General features: G+C 34.0%; 2 protein-coding genes across 2 annotated transcripts; both read left to right on the top strand.

Annotated features, from left to right (window-relative positions):
* Nucleotides 1–2040: 2040 nt before the first annotated feature.
* LOC124840648 (protein RGF1 INDUCIBLE TRANSCRIPTION FACTOR 1-like) lies at nt 2041–4418 on the top strand. The gene is made up of 4 exons (XM_047316733.2): nt 2041–2268; nt 2434–2631; nt 3051–3266; nt 3658–4418. The coding sequence occupies exons 1-4, from the start codon at nt 2206–2208 to the stop codon at nt 3889–3891; spliced, it is 711 nt and encodes a 236-aa protein (XP_047172689.2). The 5' UTR covers nt 2041–2205; the 3' UTR covers nt 3892–4418.
* Nucleotides 4419–13620: 9202 nt separating this feature from the next.
* On the top strand, nt 13621–15414 carry LOC148192309 (uncharacterized). The gene is made up of 2 exons (XM_088098575.1): nt 13621–14094; nt 15001–15414. The coding sequence occupies exons 1-2, from the start codon at nt 13621–13623 to the stop codon at nt 15412–15414; spliced, it is 888 nt and encodes a 295-aa protein (XP_087954701.1).
* Nucleotides 15415–19150: the final 3736 nt, after the last annotated feature.

Raw genomic sequence — 19150 nt, 5'->3', positions numbered from 1 at the left:
ATTACTTGCTACAGTGAAAAACCATGAACAGTGCACCTAAGGGACCTCAGGGTTTATAAAGAAGGAATATTTTTGTGTTTGTGGTTGGGAGTTAGAAAAATGGTTGGGGGTTAAAAAAATTTAATTTATTAATTACCGTTTTGACTTTTTATTAATTGAAGGGTAAATAGGTAAATTTGGGGGTGCAGGATGAGGTGAGGGAGGTGTAGAAAGATTCACTCGTAAAAGAAAAAAAGAAGAAGGATATTGCTGAATTTTGATGGTACAGTAGTGGCGGCAGCCCCATTAGTAAATGACTTATGGTCTTCCATTCAGTCATTGATTGTTAATGGAAAATTCATTATGCGATTGTGGACTTTTATCTAATCTACGGAAACAAAACTGATTATGATTATACCTTTTAGCATACAATTTTCTCAGATTTTTCTGCAACAAATACTGTATAATCTATGGCATTCCTGCACATTGTACAGGGCCGAAAGAACATTTTATATTATTAAAAACAAATTTCAATTAGTAACAACCCTCTGCTATTTTACAAATTTTCATGCACCTTTCAACTCTCAAATTCTCTGGAAAAACGAGTCATCAATTACCTCACCACATCCTACATCTACTCTACTACTTCTACTGTTACTATACGCATCGTTGTCGCTAACAATGTTATAATCGCTCAATTACCGTTTTCAAATTACCACATAATTAAGCTAATGATCGGTACTAATTCAAGTGAATGTAAATATATTGGAAATTTAAGTGTGAATTAAGTCTTATGGAATAAAAATAAGAAAGTAGCACAATATATAAAAATGAAAGACCTATTAATCTATTGTGTTTTTAGTAATGATAAATTTATCAATGTTATTAATTTTTCTGTGAGCTTATTTTATTCAACAAAATATATCTATTCCTCCCAAATTGACTGTCTTAACGATAAAATCAATTTTCAAAATTTAAAAATGTCACCGAGCACATCAAAATAACATGAAAAGAAACGAAATTTCACAAAGGAATACAAAACAAAACCTACATTTCCAGATAAAATATTTGGTTCGTGAACAGTACTTAGACATATGGCATACTGAAAAACATTATTTAAAAGGAAAACTCTCTTTACCTAAAAAACGGGACAAAAACATTTCCATTTTATTTGTTGAAACAACATATGTGTCTAGAATTTGTAGTTTCCCGTCTTGGAATGGTACTATCATGAACTCTTATTAAACTCTAATTAAGGATGGCCAACCAAGACCTAACCCACATGATTAGGGCCAACCCTGATGCTTACACTTCAGTTCCTAATATTAATTATTAGGTTTTGCATATAAATTCACCGGTTCCTTAAAATACCACATAACTTCTTAGGTTATTTATATGTACAACGCATATATATTATATATATATATATATATATATATATATATATATATATATATATATATATATATATATATATATGTGTAACATCCTATTTCCAAACAAAGTTACGTTGGTTGAGGACCTGATTAATTTATCAACCTTTTACTGTGAGAAAGGAAGAATTGTTATGGAACAGCCAAGTATTTAACTTATATACGTGTAGTAGGGACAAGACAAGACCCAATATAGCTAGTACAATTTCTGGTCAACAATTGCAAGATATTTCATATTAATAGCCAATACAAGTTGGATTAGGACAAGTACCTGAGTAGCCCTGAGAAAATATCAAATGTTTTACCATATATACTAAGAAGTTTAATAAATTAGTTTGTTAATAATGGAAGAGGACGAAATAAGCTTGGCACAGTGAAAAGAAAAATGTTTTAACTGAGAAATAAATGAAGGTAGGAGAGTGATTAAAGAAAATGATAAGATGAGAGAGAGAGAGAGAGAGAGAGTTGTGAAAAATGAGATATGTTAATATTTAATGAAGATTAAAAAGGAAAGAAGGAGGTGGGTTCCTTACGCCCAACGCATCTTGGTGGTTCGGGTTCGGCGCTAGGTTTGGGTGAAGACTTTGTGCGGATAAGAACGACCCCTACCCTCACTCGTTTTCTCTCTCTCTAAAACGCCATCATCTACCGCTTCCAAGTCCTACAAGAACCCATTCCCTCCCTCATAGCCCCCACTCTTCTCCACTTCTCAAACTTCAAACTTCAAACTTCATCACTCTTCCCTCAAACCACAAATCACATTCTCTCCAAACAAACTCTCCCTCCGACCAACATGGCTATTGAAAACCATGACACCACTGTCAGAGAAATCAAGCCCAAGAACCGGAGAATCATGGTATGCAACCTTACTAGATTCTTTCAATCGACTTCCTCTTCATGGCTCTAGCTAATGTTGTTTTCTAGTTTTTTTCTCGTAGAGGCATTGGGGTTCTGTCTTTTGTTTTGTTCTTATTTGGAGGGTGATTAAAGTAAAGTTTTTGGTTTTGATTGTTTTGAGCAGGGTGCTGGAGGTCCCGATGATGAGGACAATAGATGGCCACCATGGTTGAAGCCACTGCTCAAAGAGAGCTTCTTTGTTCAATGCAAGTTACATGCTGATTCTCACAAGAGTGAATGCAACATGTATTGCTTGGACTGTATGAACGGCCCTCTCTGCTCTCTCTGCCTCGCCCACCACAAGGATCACCGTGCAATCCAGGTTTGTCACACCATTCATCATTTTTTTGAAGTTTTGCACAAAAAGTTTCTATCTGACACATTTTGGTTCAGGTCTCAAACAGTCATTGTTTATCAAAATCACCCCTTTTCCTTTTATGGGGATACTTAGATTCTTTCCCAATTTTTTCTAGATTTTTGGCCAAAAGTCCCACCTTTCCTTCCTTGCAAAAATTTCGAACTATCATTAATTGGTTTCTATTTTCAATTTCTGTGGTCAATTGTCCCTCGTCCAACCGTTTCCTGCATTTACCAACTCCTAGAATGGTGTGAAAGTAACCACACGGTGGAAGAAAAAATGTCAGCTTTTGGTGGTTTTTAGTTTTTCTCAACGCGTGTAGTGTGTCTCACGTTTAACCATTCTCTTCTGATGTTTTTTTTTTTTTTGTTAACTGTTGACAGATTAGGAGGTCCTCATACCATGATGTGATCAGGGTTTCTGAGATTCAGAAGGTGTTGGACATCACTGGTGTCCAAACCTACATTATCAACAGCGCAAGGGTGGTGTTTTTGAACGAGAGGCCTCAGCCAAGGCCAGGAAAAGGGGTCACAAACACATGTGAAGTCTGCGAGCGAAGCCTTCTTGATTCTTACCGCTTCTGTTCTCTTGGTTGCAAGGTATTCATACTACCACCAATGTCTTTCATTCCTTGTTTAATCTTCTGACTTAGGAATTTTGCAAAAATGAAAAAAGGCAAACTGGGAAAATTTGGACTTTGCTTTGCTTTCTTTTCAAGGAGCAAAGAACACCTTTTAGTTGAAATGAGTTGACTTTTTATCACAGCCATGAAAATGGGTACCCTTTGGTTCACGGGACTCTTGGATCCTTCAATTTATTCTTTTGCCTTAATTTCCTCAGAGCATTAAACAACCACCCGCGTTTGAAATCTTGGGATTTGAATGTTGACTTTTAACCTTTAATTAGTCTAACTCTAATGTCCTCAACAACCTTAATTTTCATGGTCCGTATTAAATTTTTTTCATTAATCAATGTGAATATGGATTGCAGATTGTTGGGACATCTAAGAACCCACAGAAGAAGAAGAAGCAGTCAACGGCAATGTCATCAGATTCTGAGGATTCATACAGTAGCAACAGCGTCCATGGCCTGCAGAAAAACTGCAAAGTTCAGAGCTTCACACCGTCCACTCCACCTCCAACTTCGGTTAATTACAGAACTGCCAAGAGAAGAAAGGGAATACCGCACCGAGCCCCAATGGGGGGACTAATCATAGAGTATTAGATAGTGGGTATTTTTAGGTTATTTGCTATAATGCCCTTGGATATAAATATAATGCTAATGCAAGTGTTTCGACGAGGTTTCACCGTTCCACTACTCGAGCTTTTCTAGGCCAGTATTGGAACTGTCACCTTCTGTTCTTTAATGTTTCCTGTAGCAGTTTCTAGCGTCTTGTATATAATTATATATATATATATATATATATATATAAAGTCCAATAGAACTGGAAAAGGGTGAAGAAGTAGTGAAAATAAGACACCTGTGAAATAGTTGATGGTGCAGTGATCAAAACAATGGCGTGTAGCAAAATAATAGGCAAGGCTCTTTTCGACCTAGCTAAGATGATGATAAGGACTTATAGGTTTGGTTTCTAAGGTAATTATACCTAAGTTTTGGGGTAGAGGATGTACATAATGGCTAAGTGAGTTGGGGATGAGGACAAATGAAATGATGACAATGTACTTCTTGAAAATAGGTAGTATGTCTAAATTATATGAGAATAGCACAATAAAGATCTATATTATTGCAAATACTTTTCTCCTTTTTTATTAATTAATTATAATTTCCCAGTATTAAAATGTTACCTTTGTCTAGTGGCGGTGAATGGTGGTAGTGGCGAAGGTAATACAAGCTTCCAACGAGTGGGTCCACTGCAGCCGGCTTAAATGGGGAGGGTTCGTCAGCGTTTACACGTGTCAAACGTTGATTGGGATTTGGGAAAGCCAAGTTGTATTGGTTCTCGAAAACAGAGAATTGGTCAGCCGCCTCTATTAAAAAGAAAAACGATAATTCTATGGGCGGTTCCCTACTCTTGGATCTGACGGATGACATTGAGCACTATTGACGGCTTCGATCTCTTGATGTTCTCTCGATCATGGGGGTAGATTCCCCGAGGCAGAAATCGTAGGGCTTGGAGTGTTTGATCGAACTTTTGAGTAGTGGGCGTGTAAAATGAACGTATTATTATTAGCTAAAGCATAGATGGGGTTTGTCGTAAACAGAAGAGGTTAGTGCGACTTATTGGGAACTTTCTTGGCTTGGCAAATTGTTGATGGGTCTAATAATGAGATAATAAAGTTACAGCTATTAGTGGAGTCATTCTAAACGTGTTCTTTTACCGCAAGGACTTCGATCCTACTCCCACTGAACTAAAGCATTTTTGTTAAACTTCCTGAATTTGGAAAAGATGTGTCATCCCCTGCAAAGAGAAACAAAATAATCACGGTCAGAGAGACCCCCATTTTAATTGTTCTAACGTGAAATGTTTCCTGATGGAGAATGCCTAAGATTTTAAGGAAACTGTTTTGACTTTTCATTTTCAATTAATGTTTCTTAGACTGTAAGATTTTAGATCCATTTTACAAAAAGTTTAAGTAATAAATGATACCTTCAATTAGCCACACTGAACCATACATTCATCTCATTTAGTTAAAATGGACTGTTGTGTTTGTTCCCAAGTTTAAAAATGAAATGTAAAACTCAATATACAATATAAGAATCAGCAAAATGTGATGATGAGCAGTTTTATTACCAGGTCATTTAACTAATATTAAGACTCCGTTGACTCGGCTCAAAAAATAATTAAAAATACCAAAAATATTATTTTAAATATATTTATTTTTAAAAGGTAAGACAATATTTTAAAGTATTTTTATTTTCAAATTTTTGAGAAATAAGAGATAGAGATTTCCAAATCCCAATCCAATCCCCCAACAGGTGAAGGCCGTTAAGTGTCTTGTCACACCTTTTGATTTCCTTGTACATGTTTTACCCGTCTAATGTGTTATTAGTTAAAGTTTATTAGCGGGTTTTTAACTTTATTGCTTTAGACCGACTTCGGCATGCTTTTAGTCTCACGTGCGTGCTACCGTCACACGTTTAACGTGGAGAAATGCCTGTTCAACACGTTACTTTTTACTACTTCCGTGTTTCGCTTTTTTTTTTTTAATGTTCTTTTCTAATTACTGCCATCTACACGGAAATTATTCCTCCACGTATTATGCTATGCCCTACCACAACGTCCTCCTATGTCGACATTACATATCTTCTTTTTCAATTTTTTCCCCATAAAATAGATTAAAAACGTGATAAAAATTAACCCGGCGTTAATAAAAGCAACGGGGTTCTTAAAATATTTGAAACAATTTTAGTTGAGTAATTAGAAAGTGTTGTAATTAGGGATCATAATGCTGGAATGTGCATGCTTGACTAAAAGATTGGAATTATTAAAGGAAGGAAAATGTTGGGGAATATGTTTGATTGAGAGAAAATGATGATCGAAGGGATAACAAGGAGTTGAAAAGAAGAAAGTAAAGTGAGAGGAAGAAAGGTTTTGTTTTAGGTAATCCGGCATAGCCGAGGAGGTGATACATGTGTAGATTCTTTGATGGTCCAATTGTGACACGTGGGTGGTGCTTGTATTTTTTTAATTAGAGAAATTGTCTGTGAGAGTTGAAGACGATGGATTTAGAAGTTTGAGAAGGGTGGTGGTGCATGACCCGTGGCTTGACGTGTACGGGGCAAAAGTTTGATGATGAAGTTGTGGTTATGGGTGAAAGAGTGTGACACGCGGCAAAGAATCTTCCAGGTAATCAACACACAACCATCCAACGCATCGCTACCTACGTACTACTCTACGCTAGAACATTCTCCCACTTTTTAAAACAAAATTACATTTTACTACACTACCTATATTCTTTATGAAACATTTTAGTAGAATTAATTCGTCGAGATTTTTTAGTACAAGAATAAAGCTAAAAAGGTTTCTTTCTAATCAGCATGGGGGTTTTCATTCAACAGTTGGGTTTGATTTGACTGCGGGGGTAAAGGAACATTATTAACCCTAACACCGTTGCTTCTTTCTACAGGTTAACTCCTTGGGTGAATGTGAATGTGAAAAATGAAACAGTATTAGGTAAGAGGGGAGGCAACAAAACCATGTTACTGAGGCGAATCCTAACTATAAACGTCCCCGGAAGTAGGGGTTACATCACATTTTTCTTCCCACTAATTAAGTTAATACGAGACAAAGCTTACACAAAGGATTCCCCACATCAATAATAGAAAAAGGTATTATCTTGAATTAGGTGAGCCTCTTTAGTCTTTGCTAAAGTTTCTTCCGTGTGATTTAAGCCTTCATCCTTATTTCATTTCAACTCTCGTCACTGATGTTAACTGCTTTAGTCTTCTAAATTAAATCGCCTGTAAATCCAAAGTGGCTAAAAAGCACTGCCAATTCAACAAGCTTCAGTTTTTTTCATTTCTTTTTTTATGTATCACATCATCCTTGTTATTCATTATGAATTCCTCCTACAAACATAGATTCAACGGTTCAATTGGATTCAGTAAAATAAAGGGTAGTCTTTATCTTCCTTATCATGATTCGTTAATTTGCTCTTCAATCAATCGCCCCCGTTTTATAATTTTAGTATTTAAGGGAAAACAGGTGAACAGAAACTCACAGGTAGATTAAAAGTATATCCTCATCTATGAAGAAAGATTGTTTATAATAGGGTTACACATCAACATGCAGTCACCCTATAGTATACCTACATCACAAGTAAACGTATGTGCCAAATAATCAACTTGCTGTAGCTCAATATGGTTACGATTTATCATGGCAGACTTCAGACCAAAAGTTTAGTTCACTCTTTAAAAAAAGTAGTCGTTGAAGAGAAATACGATCTTTACCAATTCTTCTTGAATGAGTTAACTGATTACAAATACTCTTAATTCTTAGTATATTATTATATATGACAGGAAAAGGTAGTTAGTGACAGAAATATTCATTCATAATGCGCCACAAACTCTAAGCAAAAAGCATTTAAATTATTTATTTCACTTTATTGAGGCATCTTAAGTGGTTTATAGAGCCAATAGTGTGATGGAAGTGGTTTATGATGCAAGTTGTTTAAGTATTTTTTGCGGGATGCATGGTGGTGGCTGCCATGTAAGAGCACATTATTAGAGTGTGAAAGTGGTAGGTAGATATATGTGCATCTAACTCACCTCCTTCTACTTTTCCTAGTATAGATTATAGCTTCTTTCTTTTCATGACTGCCTCATAACCCGAATTTTTCTCCAAAAATGTTCCCCAACTTTACATAACTTACTTATTCACAACTCACTCTAAACTTAAACTCCGTTTTATTTTTCCTCCTTTCAACTGAAAAAGACTTTAAATTTATAGTCGGGGAATAGGAATTGTAATTTTCTACAGCATTGAATTGTCATCAAATGTAAACCTTTTGCTGAAAGAGAGAGTCATAAAACCCTGTTTTTCCGTAGCTTCAGGTGATGGTGGTCCCACTTAATGAAATTGCTTAACCCATGATGTCATTGATTTACTTACTCTTTGAATAGGACGATGATTTATAGCTAAAGCAAAAGAAGGCCTCTTTCATGGCCACCCCATCCACATCATACCAATTATCCATCTTTTATCTCCTATACATACATATATACATACACACACACACACACACACACACACATATATATATATATATATATATATATATATATTATATATATATATTCTGAAAATTGTTATCGTTATACTCGAGGATGCATGCATCGTGCACGTGGTTCATTTCTGGTGGACCTGTATGGCTGTTTACTACTCGCAATTAATTAAATGTTTAGTGATTCAGAACTTGGCAGTCACACAATGATCTGATCCATATAACAGAATCTAATTTTATTTAACATAATAAGAAAAGACGGAACTATAGGTTGAACAATGGTTACCTTTCACTGCCACAGCTTCTTAATTTGCGTTTGATTGAAAGGATTTAAAGGGAAAGAGGAGAGACAGATGATGACCTTGCCTCACTCCATTATTTGCTATTAGACAACTGATAGTAACCACGTTATTTTCTACTATTGGAACTATTCTATTTCTCATCGGTGTATATTTTTTTATGATGGGTGTAGATATATTATTTTAGTTTAATATATATATATATATATATATATATATATATATATATATATATATAAGATATTTGTATGTTTTTTAACTTAAAATCTTAAAATAAATAATTTTTAACTTTATTTTATATATCTAAGATTTTGACTCGTACTTAAATTATTTTTAACCATTTCTTTCTAAAATGTACGAATAAAACGTGACACACATAAATAATGTGTCCTAGTTTGGTGGTATCTGAAGCACAAATCAACTGAGAAAAGAAATATATCGTTGGCAGGTAATGCCTTTGAAGATCATTACATCTTCTGCTGTTGTGGTCGTTCAGAAGGAATACACACAATATCTGAACATCTTTCAATTAGTCATCCAAACATGTGTCTACATTGCAAGACACTCCTTCAGTTTGGCGTTAATATATGATACATTTACATATCTATCATGATTGGTTTTTCTAAAGAAAACGTTTGTTGGATAAAATTAAATCTTTTACAGTATATGTGGAATCATCTGTCTGTTGCAGCAGGATATATAAGTTTGTGGAAACTGCCTTCTGGGGCTGTGATAGAGTCACTTCTCCGTGGTATAATCAATTAAAAATTGGCACAAAGTCATATCCATTTATTCCTTTTGAAGTCGAAGGAAGTTAGGTCATGTCTTAAAGTCAACTCATTCATTGAATGTTTTTTTTAATTGACATGCAGCATTGATACTTTACTTATTCCTATGGCGCTGAGTTCCTGAATCAGAGTTCAAAATGGAGTTAATTAATGAAGTCAGGTCTATGCATCTTAGCGAAAACGTTAGGATTTACAAGTACACAACAGTTGGCCAAACTGGACTTGTAGATCACATGCTTTTAGACGGAAAACAAGTAATCATAGGCTTTCAAGTTTCCACATGAGAGGGTATCATCAGCGTTAAAAATTCTCCACCTTCATCTCTGTTCTTTCACATGGTTTCAGAACAAAATTAATTGGGGCGTAAAATTCAAGGTAGTTGTTGGGTTAGTGACGAAGAAAAATAAAACTAAGCAATGATGACAACCCACTCACTCCCATTTCTAGGTTTCAGAAAAATAATTCAAGCACCATTTCCTTTCACTCTCACTGTAATTAATTTTAGAGGCCACAGTGGAACTGTCTTATTTCCAACAAAATTTCACCTGGATCGATCACACCCCTTCATCAGGTTCATTGCAATTTTCTTTCATTCGCAATCTTTCCAATTAAATAGTAATGTGCGTTACGTTAAATGTTATTAGCATTGTCACTAACAATGGGATCCCCCATTGTCAAAATTGAGAATTTTTTTTTTAAATATCGTTTTACTAATTTGTTGAGATTCTAAAAATCTTATTACACTAATCTCCTCCAATTAAAAAAAAGGTATTTTTTTGTCATTCTGATGGAATTTTGTTCTAAAATTACAATAATAAAATAACTTTTTTAAAACAAAAATTGAACTTAAGTAAATTGTTAAGTGGACTCAACTTAAAAAATGTGTCATTTTAACTGAAATAAAATTGTGTCAAATTAACTTTTACAAAAATAAATTAAAGTAATTATAACGTAAAACGACTTTAATACATTTTATAAAAAAAACTAAAATTGTTACAGCGTGATATTATTTTAACACATTTTTATAAAAAAAAATAAAGTCATTATATCATCATATAAATTCATTATATTCTATAAAACACATAAGTTATATCAAATTGCAGAAAAAAATATTTTGTATGAAGGTCTTCTTAACTTAATATGATTTTATTTTAGTTAAAAACTTATTTTTATGAAAGTTATTCTTTATAAAGTTATGTCAACTTGTCCAAATTTAATTTTATTTCTTAAAGTTACTTCTTATGCATAACTATAAGGGAAAAAAACCAAGAATAGATGGGTTGTTAGCAATGGGTGGAAATTTGATTAATTTTAGCTAAGAAGTGGGAAATGAATACTACGAAGGTATGAATGCGTTAGTGTAGCAAGCGTGCAAGGCAGACAGAAACCATAAATGCGAAATATAGGACCACCTAGACTAGCCTTTTTGTTTGGGCACCAACACCCAACCACTCAAAAAGACACACGCTTCAATTCTGAAAAGGCCACTTCATGGAACTCTCCTTCCAATTTCCAATTATCCTCATACTCTAACGAATACTGAATCTCATCTGCATAGACTGGGTTTATAATCTAATGGATTGAAAAGAAATAGTTAAAGATTTTTGAAGACTGATTTAGCATTGTTAAAGAATTGAATTTGAAGTGATAGAATGAATAAGGCGTGTTTGGTGTTGCTTAGTTGCAATCCTTATAATTTGGAGTTTGTGTTGGTGGGACAGAGTTGTGATGTAAAGTTATCGACGTATCTATCTTGAGTGTATCGGATGAATGGGCAAACCATGACTTTGTCTGACACGCGCAGAATGGGTGGGAATTTTCATGCTTATATGTCACAAATCTCAAACACTCCCTCTCTTCTTTCATTGTTCTCTCCTTTTGCTCATTTCTTGCGTTTCGTCTGCCACTTCCAACATGGACTCAACAAACCATACAAACATAACATCTTCTTTACGGCTGTGTTCGTTTGAAGGTATTTCGCTGTTTAGGTGAAATATCGAAGACAGATTTGATACATAAATGATGTTCGCTTGTGACGATTTGAACGGAGGAAAAAGCGAAGATTTGCGAGATTTGCACATTATCACCATCCCGCTAATTTGAGAAGATTTGCGCTGATTTGGACAGAAAAGACTGTGTTACCCTGTACTATTATCAAATTTCCAAGCACACCGTTCAGCCATGCTTAACATAAAAATGCACATTAATAACCTGTTACAGCAGAGTGTAACCGGTTACAGAAAAGAATGAATTTTGCTTGCACGCGAACGTGTATATATTTTTTCAGTTTTTTTAATAATTATTTTAATATTATAATTTAAAAAGATATACATTTTAATAAAATTAGGTATATTATATTTTCTAATTTATTAAAAATAAGTTGATTATTTAATTTTTATAATTTTTAAACATTAATTTTATAAATTATTCATAATTTTTTTTATAAACATTTTTACAATTAAATATAACATTTTATATCACTTTTATAACTAGGGGCATTTTGGTAATCTTTAATTTCTATCAATTAAACTAATTTTTAAAATCTATCACATCAATCAAATCCTACATTAATTCTCACAAACTTTACTTCCAAATTCACTCTCAATTACTCACAAATCCACTCAAAAAAACAACTAAAAAATTACCCTCAAATCCACTCAAATTCATTCAAATCATCTCCCCCAAATCTACCCAAACGAACACAGTCTACAATTCATGACTTCACCCTTATTACAAGCAAAACCAAACATCCTATCATAGTTCTCAGAAGAATGATACTTCAAATTAAGTGAAAAAGTTTCTTAACTTATATTATAAATTACTGTTGTTACGATTGTTATTGTCATTATTATTCAAAACTCTGACATTATGTGTATGTATTTGTACGAAATCAATTTCAAGGATAAGACAGAGTAAAAGTATGCTATAAAACTATTCAATGATATCCTTAAAGTAAATCTGAGCTTTTACGAAACCAAAATTAAATGACAAAATCAAGTTGTTTAAAAATAATATACATATATTTAATTCAATTAAAATTAAAGTGAATCATATTTATCATCTTTTATTTATTAATTTTTCTTAATTTAAATTAATTTAAACTTCTCCTAATTATACCCGATTCTAGACAAGTGTGTATACATTGGGTTTTAACCCACACCTGATACACTTCTAAGCCCGAATGAAATCCAGCCCATGATATGGGAAGAGCCAAAATAAATGAAGTGGCCCAATTTAGCACCCAATGTTGAAAGTTGTTACGTGAACTATATTGATGCGTTGCTCCCTGCATCACCACCTTTTACTCCCTCCACCTTCACATTACTGTTTTGTCCTTCAGTAAAATTTTATTTTAGGTTTAATATTTTTAAACTTTTACCCACTCCCTACACATTCTAGTAATGACCTACATATGCATGCAGTGGCAAGCACACAAGCTCTTCTTTCTTTTTAACATTCGACTTCTTCCTTTCATTTTTTGGTTGTGCTGTGAGAGTGTGGTGGAGTTTCATTAGGTGGTCTGTATAGTGGGAGGTTGCAAAGGTTGGTGGTGGTTGAAGGTGCAGTGGTGAAAGGGTGAAGGTGTAGTGCAAAGCTTCGTCTAGGTGTGTAATAAACCCTAAAATAAATATGTAAACGTTAACGGATGTGAGCATCCACCGTCAGCGAATTCAACATCCGTTTAGCGTAAAACAGATGTCGATATCTGTTTTACCTTAAACGGATGTTGACATCCGCTGAAGGATGCTCACATCTGCTTAACGTTTACCTCTTTATTTTAGGTTTTTTTTTATTAATTTATTCTTTTATATTAATTTTGGAGATATTTTAATAATGTAATTTATATGTTTTGATGTATTATTTTTTAATATATTTTTGATGTATTTTAATAATGTATTTTTGAAGATCTTGTTATTAGTTTATATTTATATTTTTGTATTTTGCACGTTATATATAATTAGTTTTTAAATTTAATGTTTTTGTATAATATATATTTTTTATATATGATTTTTGTATTCTTTAATTGTTTAATAATTTTATAATTATATAAAAAATTACTTATTAGTTTAATTATATGAAATATATAATTTAATTATATTAATATTTTTATATTTGTTTGATTAGTTATTAATTATGTTAATAAGACTCATTATAATTTTATATAGGTGATTATTGTTTAAAATGGATGAATATCTTCATATGGATTCTCAAATTGGTTCTGGTTTGATATCTGATTTCTCTTCATTCATTAGCGAAGTTGTAGAGGGAGATTTGACAAATAAATTTACCACAAATGAAATATTTCGTTCACGGGAGCATTTAATTAAATGGGTAAGAGGGATGACTTATGATTTTGGATTTGTTATGGTAATAGTAAGATTTGACATAGTTACTAGTGTACTGGAAAGAAAAACGTTCGTCATACTTGGATGTGAAAGAGGGGAGAAATATCAGAAATACAAAGCCGATGTGATGGCTAGTGTATACGACACTCGTAAATGTGAGTGTCCGTTTAGATTAAAGGGTAAACCATGTTCAAATGGGGACGAATGGGCGTTGAAGGTGATGTGTAGACATCACAACCATGAGTTGGCTGAAACTTTAGTTGGTCACCCTTATGCTGGCAGGTTAAATATGAGTGAGCAATCATTACTGGTTGATATGACAAAGAGTAAAGTTACACTTGCAAATATTTTATTAACCCTCGAACAAAATAATGATAGAAATGTCACAACGATTAAACAATTCTACAACGCAAGGCAAGCGTATAAATGATCATTGAGAGGGTCCAGAACTGAACTACAATAGCTTATGATGTTGTTGGACCGAGATAAGTACATTCATTGGAGTAGGTGTGCCGACGATTCAAAGGTCGTTACTGACTTGTTTTGGACACATCCTGATGCGGTGAAATTGTTAAACTCATTTAATGTTGTATTTTTTTGGATTCCACATATAAAACAAATAGATATAGACTTTTATTGTTTGAGATTGTGGGCATGACGTCTACAGGGTTAACCTTCTCAACCGCATTTGTTTTCTTGTCTACTGAAAGATAGAGTAATTTCACATGGGCTTTGGAAAAGCTGAAAGATTTATTTTTAACATTTGAGGGTGATCCTAAAGTCATTGTCACTGACCGAGACTTGGCTTTGAGGAATGCCATTGCAAATGTATTCACTGAGTCATATTAGATGTTATGTCGATTCCACATCCTTAAAAATGTTAAAGCTAAATGCAAAATGTTAGTTCATTCTACTGAGGTTTGGGATGTGTTGATGGATGCATGGGAAAATGTTATGGATTGTGTGATGAGAGCTTGTTTGTTGAGTATGTGAATGGTCTTCAATATGTGAGCAATTCATGGCCTTTGTTCTTTGAATATGTGAATCAGACTTGGATTATTCCGTACAGTACATACTTTGTAAAGTTCTGGACGAATAGAGTAATGCATTTAGGGAACACAACCACAAATAGGTATGTTGTAATGTTATTTTATTTATTTGTTTTGTAGATAAATATTTATTTGCACTTGTTGATGGTTTTTTTATTTATTTCAAGGTTGAGTCTGCTCATTGGAGCCTGAAGAAAGTTCTGGGCAATAGTATGAGTGATTTGTGTTCTTGTTGGGATAGTATTCATAACGTCATTATCCTACAACACAACAAGATTAAGGTGTCATTTGAAAGAAGTCTGTTGCTCACGAGTGACCCTTTCAAAGGATACAAATATAGAAAACTTATTGGGTGTGTCTCTCGATATGCATTGGATCTCATTGCTGAGGAATTGGAAAGAGTGCAGCAGATAGGATTGGACTCATCAAAGTGTGGATGTGTATTGAGACGTACATTCGGTGTCCCTTGTTCATGTGAATTAACACGGTATGATCCTAGTATGATCCCTGTGAGTGAATTTCATGTCATGTGGCGAAGATTGCATTTCTCAAATGTTGAATTAAATGAAACCGAGCCCTAGTTATCCATTAAAGATGAGTTGAAACAAGTAGAAGAACCATTCAATGAGGTTGACATTGGCGGTAAAGTCACCATCAAGCAGAAGTTACTTGACATTACTTGTCCTACATTGACATCAATGGTCCCTACATTACATAAAGCAAGACAAAGGGTGCACAAAAAAGTAAAGTTCAACGAAGAGAAAGGTCTACTACACGGGATCCATCATATTTTGAGCATGTGGACGCCTTTCATTCAACCATAGAATCTTCATCTGTGAGAAGTAAATTACAATCAAAGCCAAATGCAATGAAGAAAGTGAGAGTTCCAATCATAGACCAGTTTCATTCTACTACTCACCCCTTCATTATGGACGTTGTTGGTGTTGTGGCTGATGGTCACCGTAGATATAGATGCATTGTTGCGTCGTTGGGACTCGGAGAAGATTCATGGCCGTTATCAGAAATGATTTGTACAAAGAACTCAGTGAATGCGTGATGAATATGCAAGCGTAGTAGGAAGCTATGATAGACTAGAAGAACTGAGGAACTCTTTGTTGGTGCAGTCTTAGTCCACACCACCTTCTGATATAACTCAACATCGCTTAATTTGTATAGGACATGTTCATGGATGTCATTTCGTGCAGGTAATTGTATTATTTTGTGATTTCATTTTAAAATTACTTATCACTCAATTAACTATTGTAATTTGTATAATGCAGGTTAAGGTACAAGAAGGTTGTCCTTTGTCCATGGTGAATATCATCTCCTCAACCCAATGTTATCTTGAGGCACGAACGTGCTCATCTATTTATACTAGTAGGATTAAAGCATTTGCACAATTGATGGGCGTAAAGACATCATATGTTGACTTAGGTGATTCGTGATATTTATATTATGTATGAAGATATGTAAAAATACACTATTACTTTTTGTTATTTAAGTACTTATTCATTTACTCTAAAGCATATCGTATGATCTCTATAAACAATAAAAGAACATGTAAATGAAAAAGAAAATGTTAATAAAAAGTGAAAGCGATATCAATATTCATGTAAATATTGAATCATCTATATAACCAATATAAAAGAACATGTAAATGAAAATGAAACTATGAAATACAAAGTCCTATCTAATAGACGTCGACCGTCTACCACACACATGCCTCTGTCCTCTCCTAGTCGGGGAATATTCGTCGATGCCCTCATTAGCAATCTGAAGCAGGTCCACCGACACCTGATGTGCAATAGTACCCTCGGTCACATGATGACACGGTATCAAGGACTGTAACATTCTCGCCATTCGCCTAAATCTAGCCTGCATTATAATTATATCAAACAATTAAATAAACAAGGTGAAGAAAATTTAATAACATAAGCAATGAAAAATAACATATTAGGGTGCTAAATGGTGAAGGTGAAGACGGTCTACGATGGGGTCGTGCCTCCTGTGGAACATCGGGGCACTGTTTAGGCGCAAGAGCCGGACGCGCGTCATCTACAGCAGCAATAATATAAGAATTTGAAACCCTCCTAAACCACTGAATGTACCCATCGACACAGTCATAAGGGGATGTTGCATGTCTGACATTACTCATAACGTGACCTCTTAAGTGAAACCAAGCATGATCAATGGCCACTATATTTGCATCTGGAATCGCAATGGGTGATCGTGGAATGTCCTGCTAAAACCCAAATTGCCTTAGCACACGCTCAGGAAAATAACGACAAAGGGTGTCACCAATCCGAATCCATCCAAAATACATACAGATGCTGAAGAATGGCTGAATGCCCCAATGCCCCTTATACGGATGCATACAACTCCACTGTATGTCAGCGCATCCAACTATGACCAAACCTCTGCGATAGTGGAACTCTGCCTAGGGTCTACCACCTAATGGCAGCGATGTGGTCTCATTGATAACGGTTGAGAAACCATTATTTTTATACTTAATTTTGATATTAAAAACACCCTTTTTTACTTAGAAGCTTGCTTGAACTCATGTTTTTGCTTTAGTTTTGTGAATAAGAGACTTGAAGTTATACTTGATGATTTCATAACTGAATTCCCTTGATTTTGTAGGCTAATTGAATGATTTGAAAGAAGAGTTAAAGTACCAAATAGTTGTAATGCAGAAAAGTCAACCATAATGCAGAAAAGTCAACCAGAGTGCAGAAAAGTCAACCACTGTAGAAAAGTCAACCAGTGTAGTGGGGCTGAGCGCCAGTTGGGGCTGAGTGCCAGTTTTGAGTGCCGCAGCTACCGCTGAGCGCCGACGACGTGGGCTTTGGACCTGTTTTCTGTTATTTTTCTGGTTTATTTAAGGACTTGCACGTCCTAGGGAATGTATCTTTTGATGGCTTGAGCACATAAACAAACTTTCCACCCCTTGGAGGTAGATTTGGAGATGGTGATGACTCTCCCATTCTCTTTCTAGGGTTTTTCTATCTCTTCCATTCTTTCATTCCATTCTTCATCTAATTCTTTCATAACGATGGAGAACTAATCTCATTTGTTATTGAGGAAGATGTAACCTCTAAACTCTCTTATATTTGAATTGATTCTTATTATTGATATATGCTTCTTTCATTAATTGTTAGGGATATTCTTCTTTGCTCAAATGCTTGTGATGTTTTATTCATGTATGGCATAAATATTATGATTTGTCTAAGTATCAAGAGATTTCGGACTCCTAGGGTTGGACGGTTTAGGGATGTGACAACTCTCCTCTTCTCTCCCTAGGTTTGTTATTGAGAGATATCTTACAAATCAAGATCTGGGGAATTCTTCCAAAAGCAATATTAACTAGACATAGGGATAGGAGGGTTGGTTGCCTTTAAGCTTTTGTGCGAATGTAATGCATAATTAATAGCTAGGGAGACAAGACATTGTAAACTAGTAATTAAGGATATGCTTTCTTCACCGAGACATCAAGTTTAAAGTAAATTAGAAAGTGACATTAACATTAATGAAGAAGATAAATTTATATATGCATGAGAGTAGACTAGGTGAAATCTAAACCCCAACAACATATTCATCTCATATTATCAACTTCATCCATTCATTCCCGTGTTTAACCTCAATTCATCAAATTGAATTCATTTTTATTTTATTGCATTTGCATCCAAAAACTCCAAAATTTGTTCTTTAGAGTCTTAATTAGTTGAGTAATCACATAACTGTTTAGTGTCGTGAGTCCCTTCGGAAACGATACTTGGTCTTACCATTTATTATTACTTGATACAATTTGGTACACTTGTCGAGGTCTTAACAAGTTTTTGACTCCGTTTTCGGGGATTAAAAATTTCTTTATCAAGTTTTTGGCGCCGTTGTTGGGGACTCATGGTATAACTATTCTATTTGTGTGATTCTTAACCGATTAGACTCTTTATCTTTCTATTTTTTTTATCTTTTTTTTTATCTTTCTATCTTTTTATCTTTTTCTCTTTTATCTTTTTCTCTTTTTATCTTTTTCTCTTTTTTATCTTTTTAGTTTTTTTATCTTTTTATTTTTTTTCTTTTTATTTGTTTATCTTTTATTTTTTTTTATATTTTCATCTTTTTATCTTTTTATCTTTTTACCTTTTTATTTTTTATTTTTTATTTTTTTTATCCTTTTATCTTTTTATCCTTTTATCTTTTATCTTTTTATCTTTTTATCTTTTTATCTTTCCATCTCTTCATTTTTTTTTAATTTTTTATCTTTTTACTTTTCTATCTTTCTATCTTTCTATCTTTTTATCTTTTTATATTTCTATC

Source organism: Vigna umbellata, chromosome 9 (assembly GCF_029865625.1).
Source record: "Vigna umbellata cultivar VRB3 chromosome 9, Vumbellata_1.0, whole genome shotgun sequence".
Classification (NCBI taxonomy): Eukaryota; Viridiplantae; Streptophyta; class Magnoliopsida; order Fabales; family Fabaceae; genus Vigna; species Vigna umbellata.
Note: the sequence above shows the minus strand (reverse complement) of the source record. Positions and strands in the feature narration are given on the sequence as shown.

Coding starts and splice junctions, on each gene's coding strand:
- LOC124840648 (XM_047316733.2), top strand. CDS start 2,206: ATGGCTATTGAAAACCATGACACCACTGTCAGAGAAATCAAGCCCAAG. Junction 2,269..2,433: donor CCAAGAACCGGAGAATCATG/GTATGCAACCTT, acceptor TGTTTTGAGCAG/GGTGCTGGAGGTCCCGATGA. Junction 3,267..3,657: donor TCTGTTCTCTTGGTTGCAAG/GTATTCATACTA, acceptor TATGGATTGCAG/ATTGTTGGGACATCTAAGAA.
- LOC148192309 (XM_088098575.1), top strand. CDS start 13,621: ATGGATGAATATCTTCATATGGATTCTCAAATTGGTTCTGGTTTGATA. Junction 14,095..15,000: donor TGAGTGAGCAATCATTACTG/GTTGATATGACA, acceptor ATTTATTTCAAG/GTTGAGTCTGCTCATTGGAG.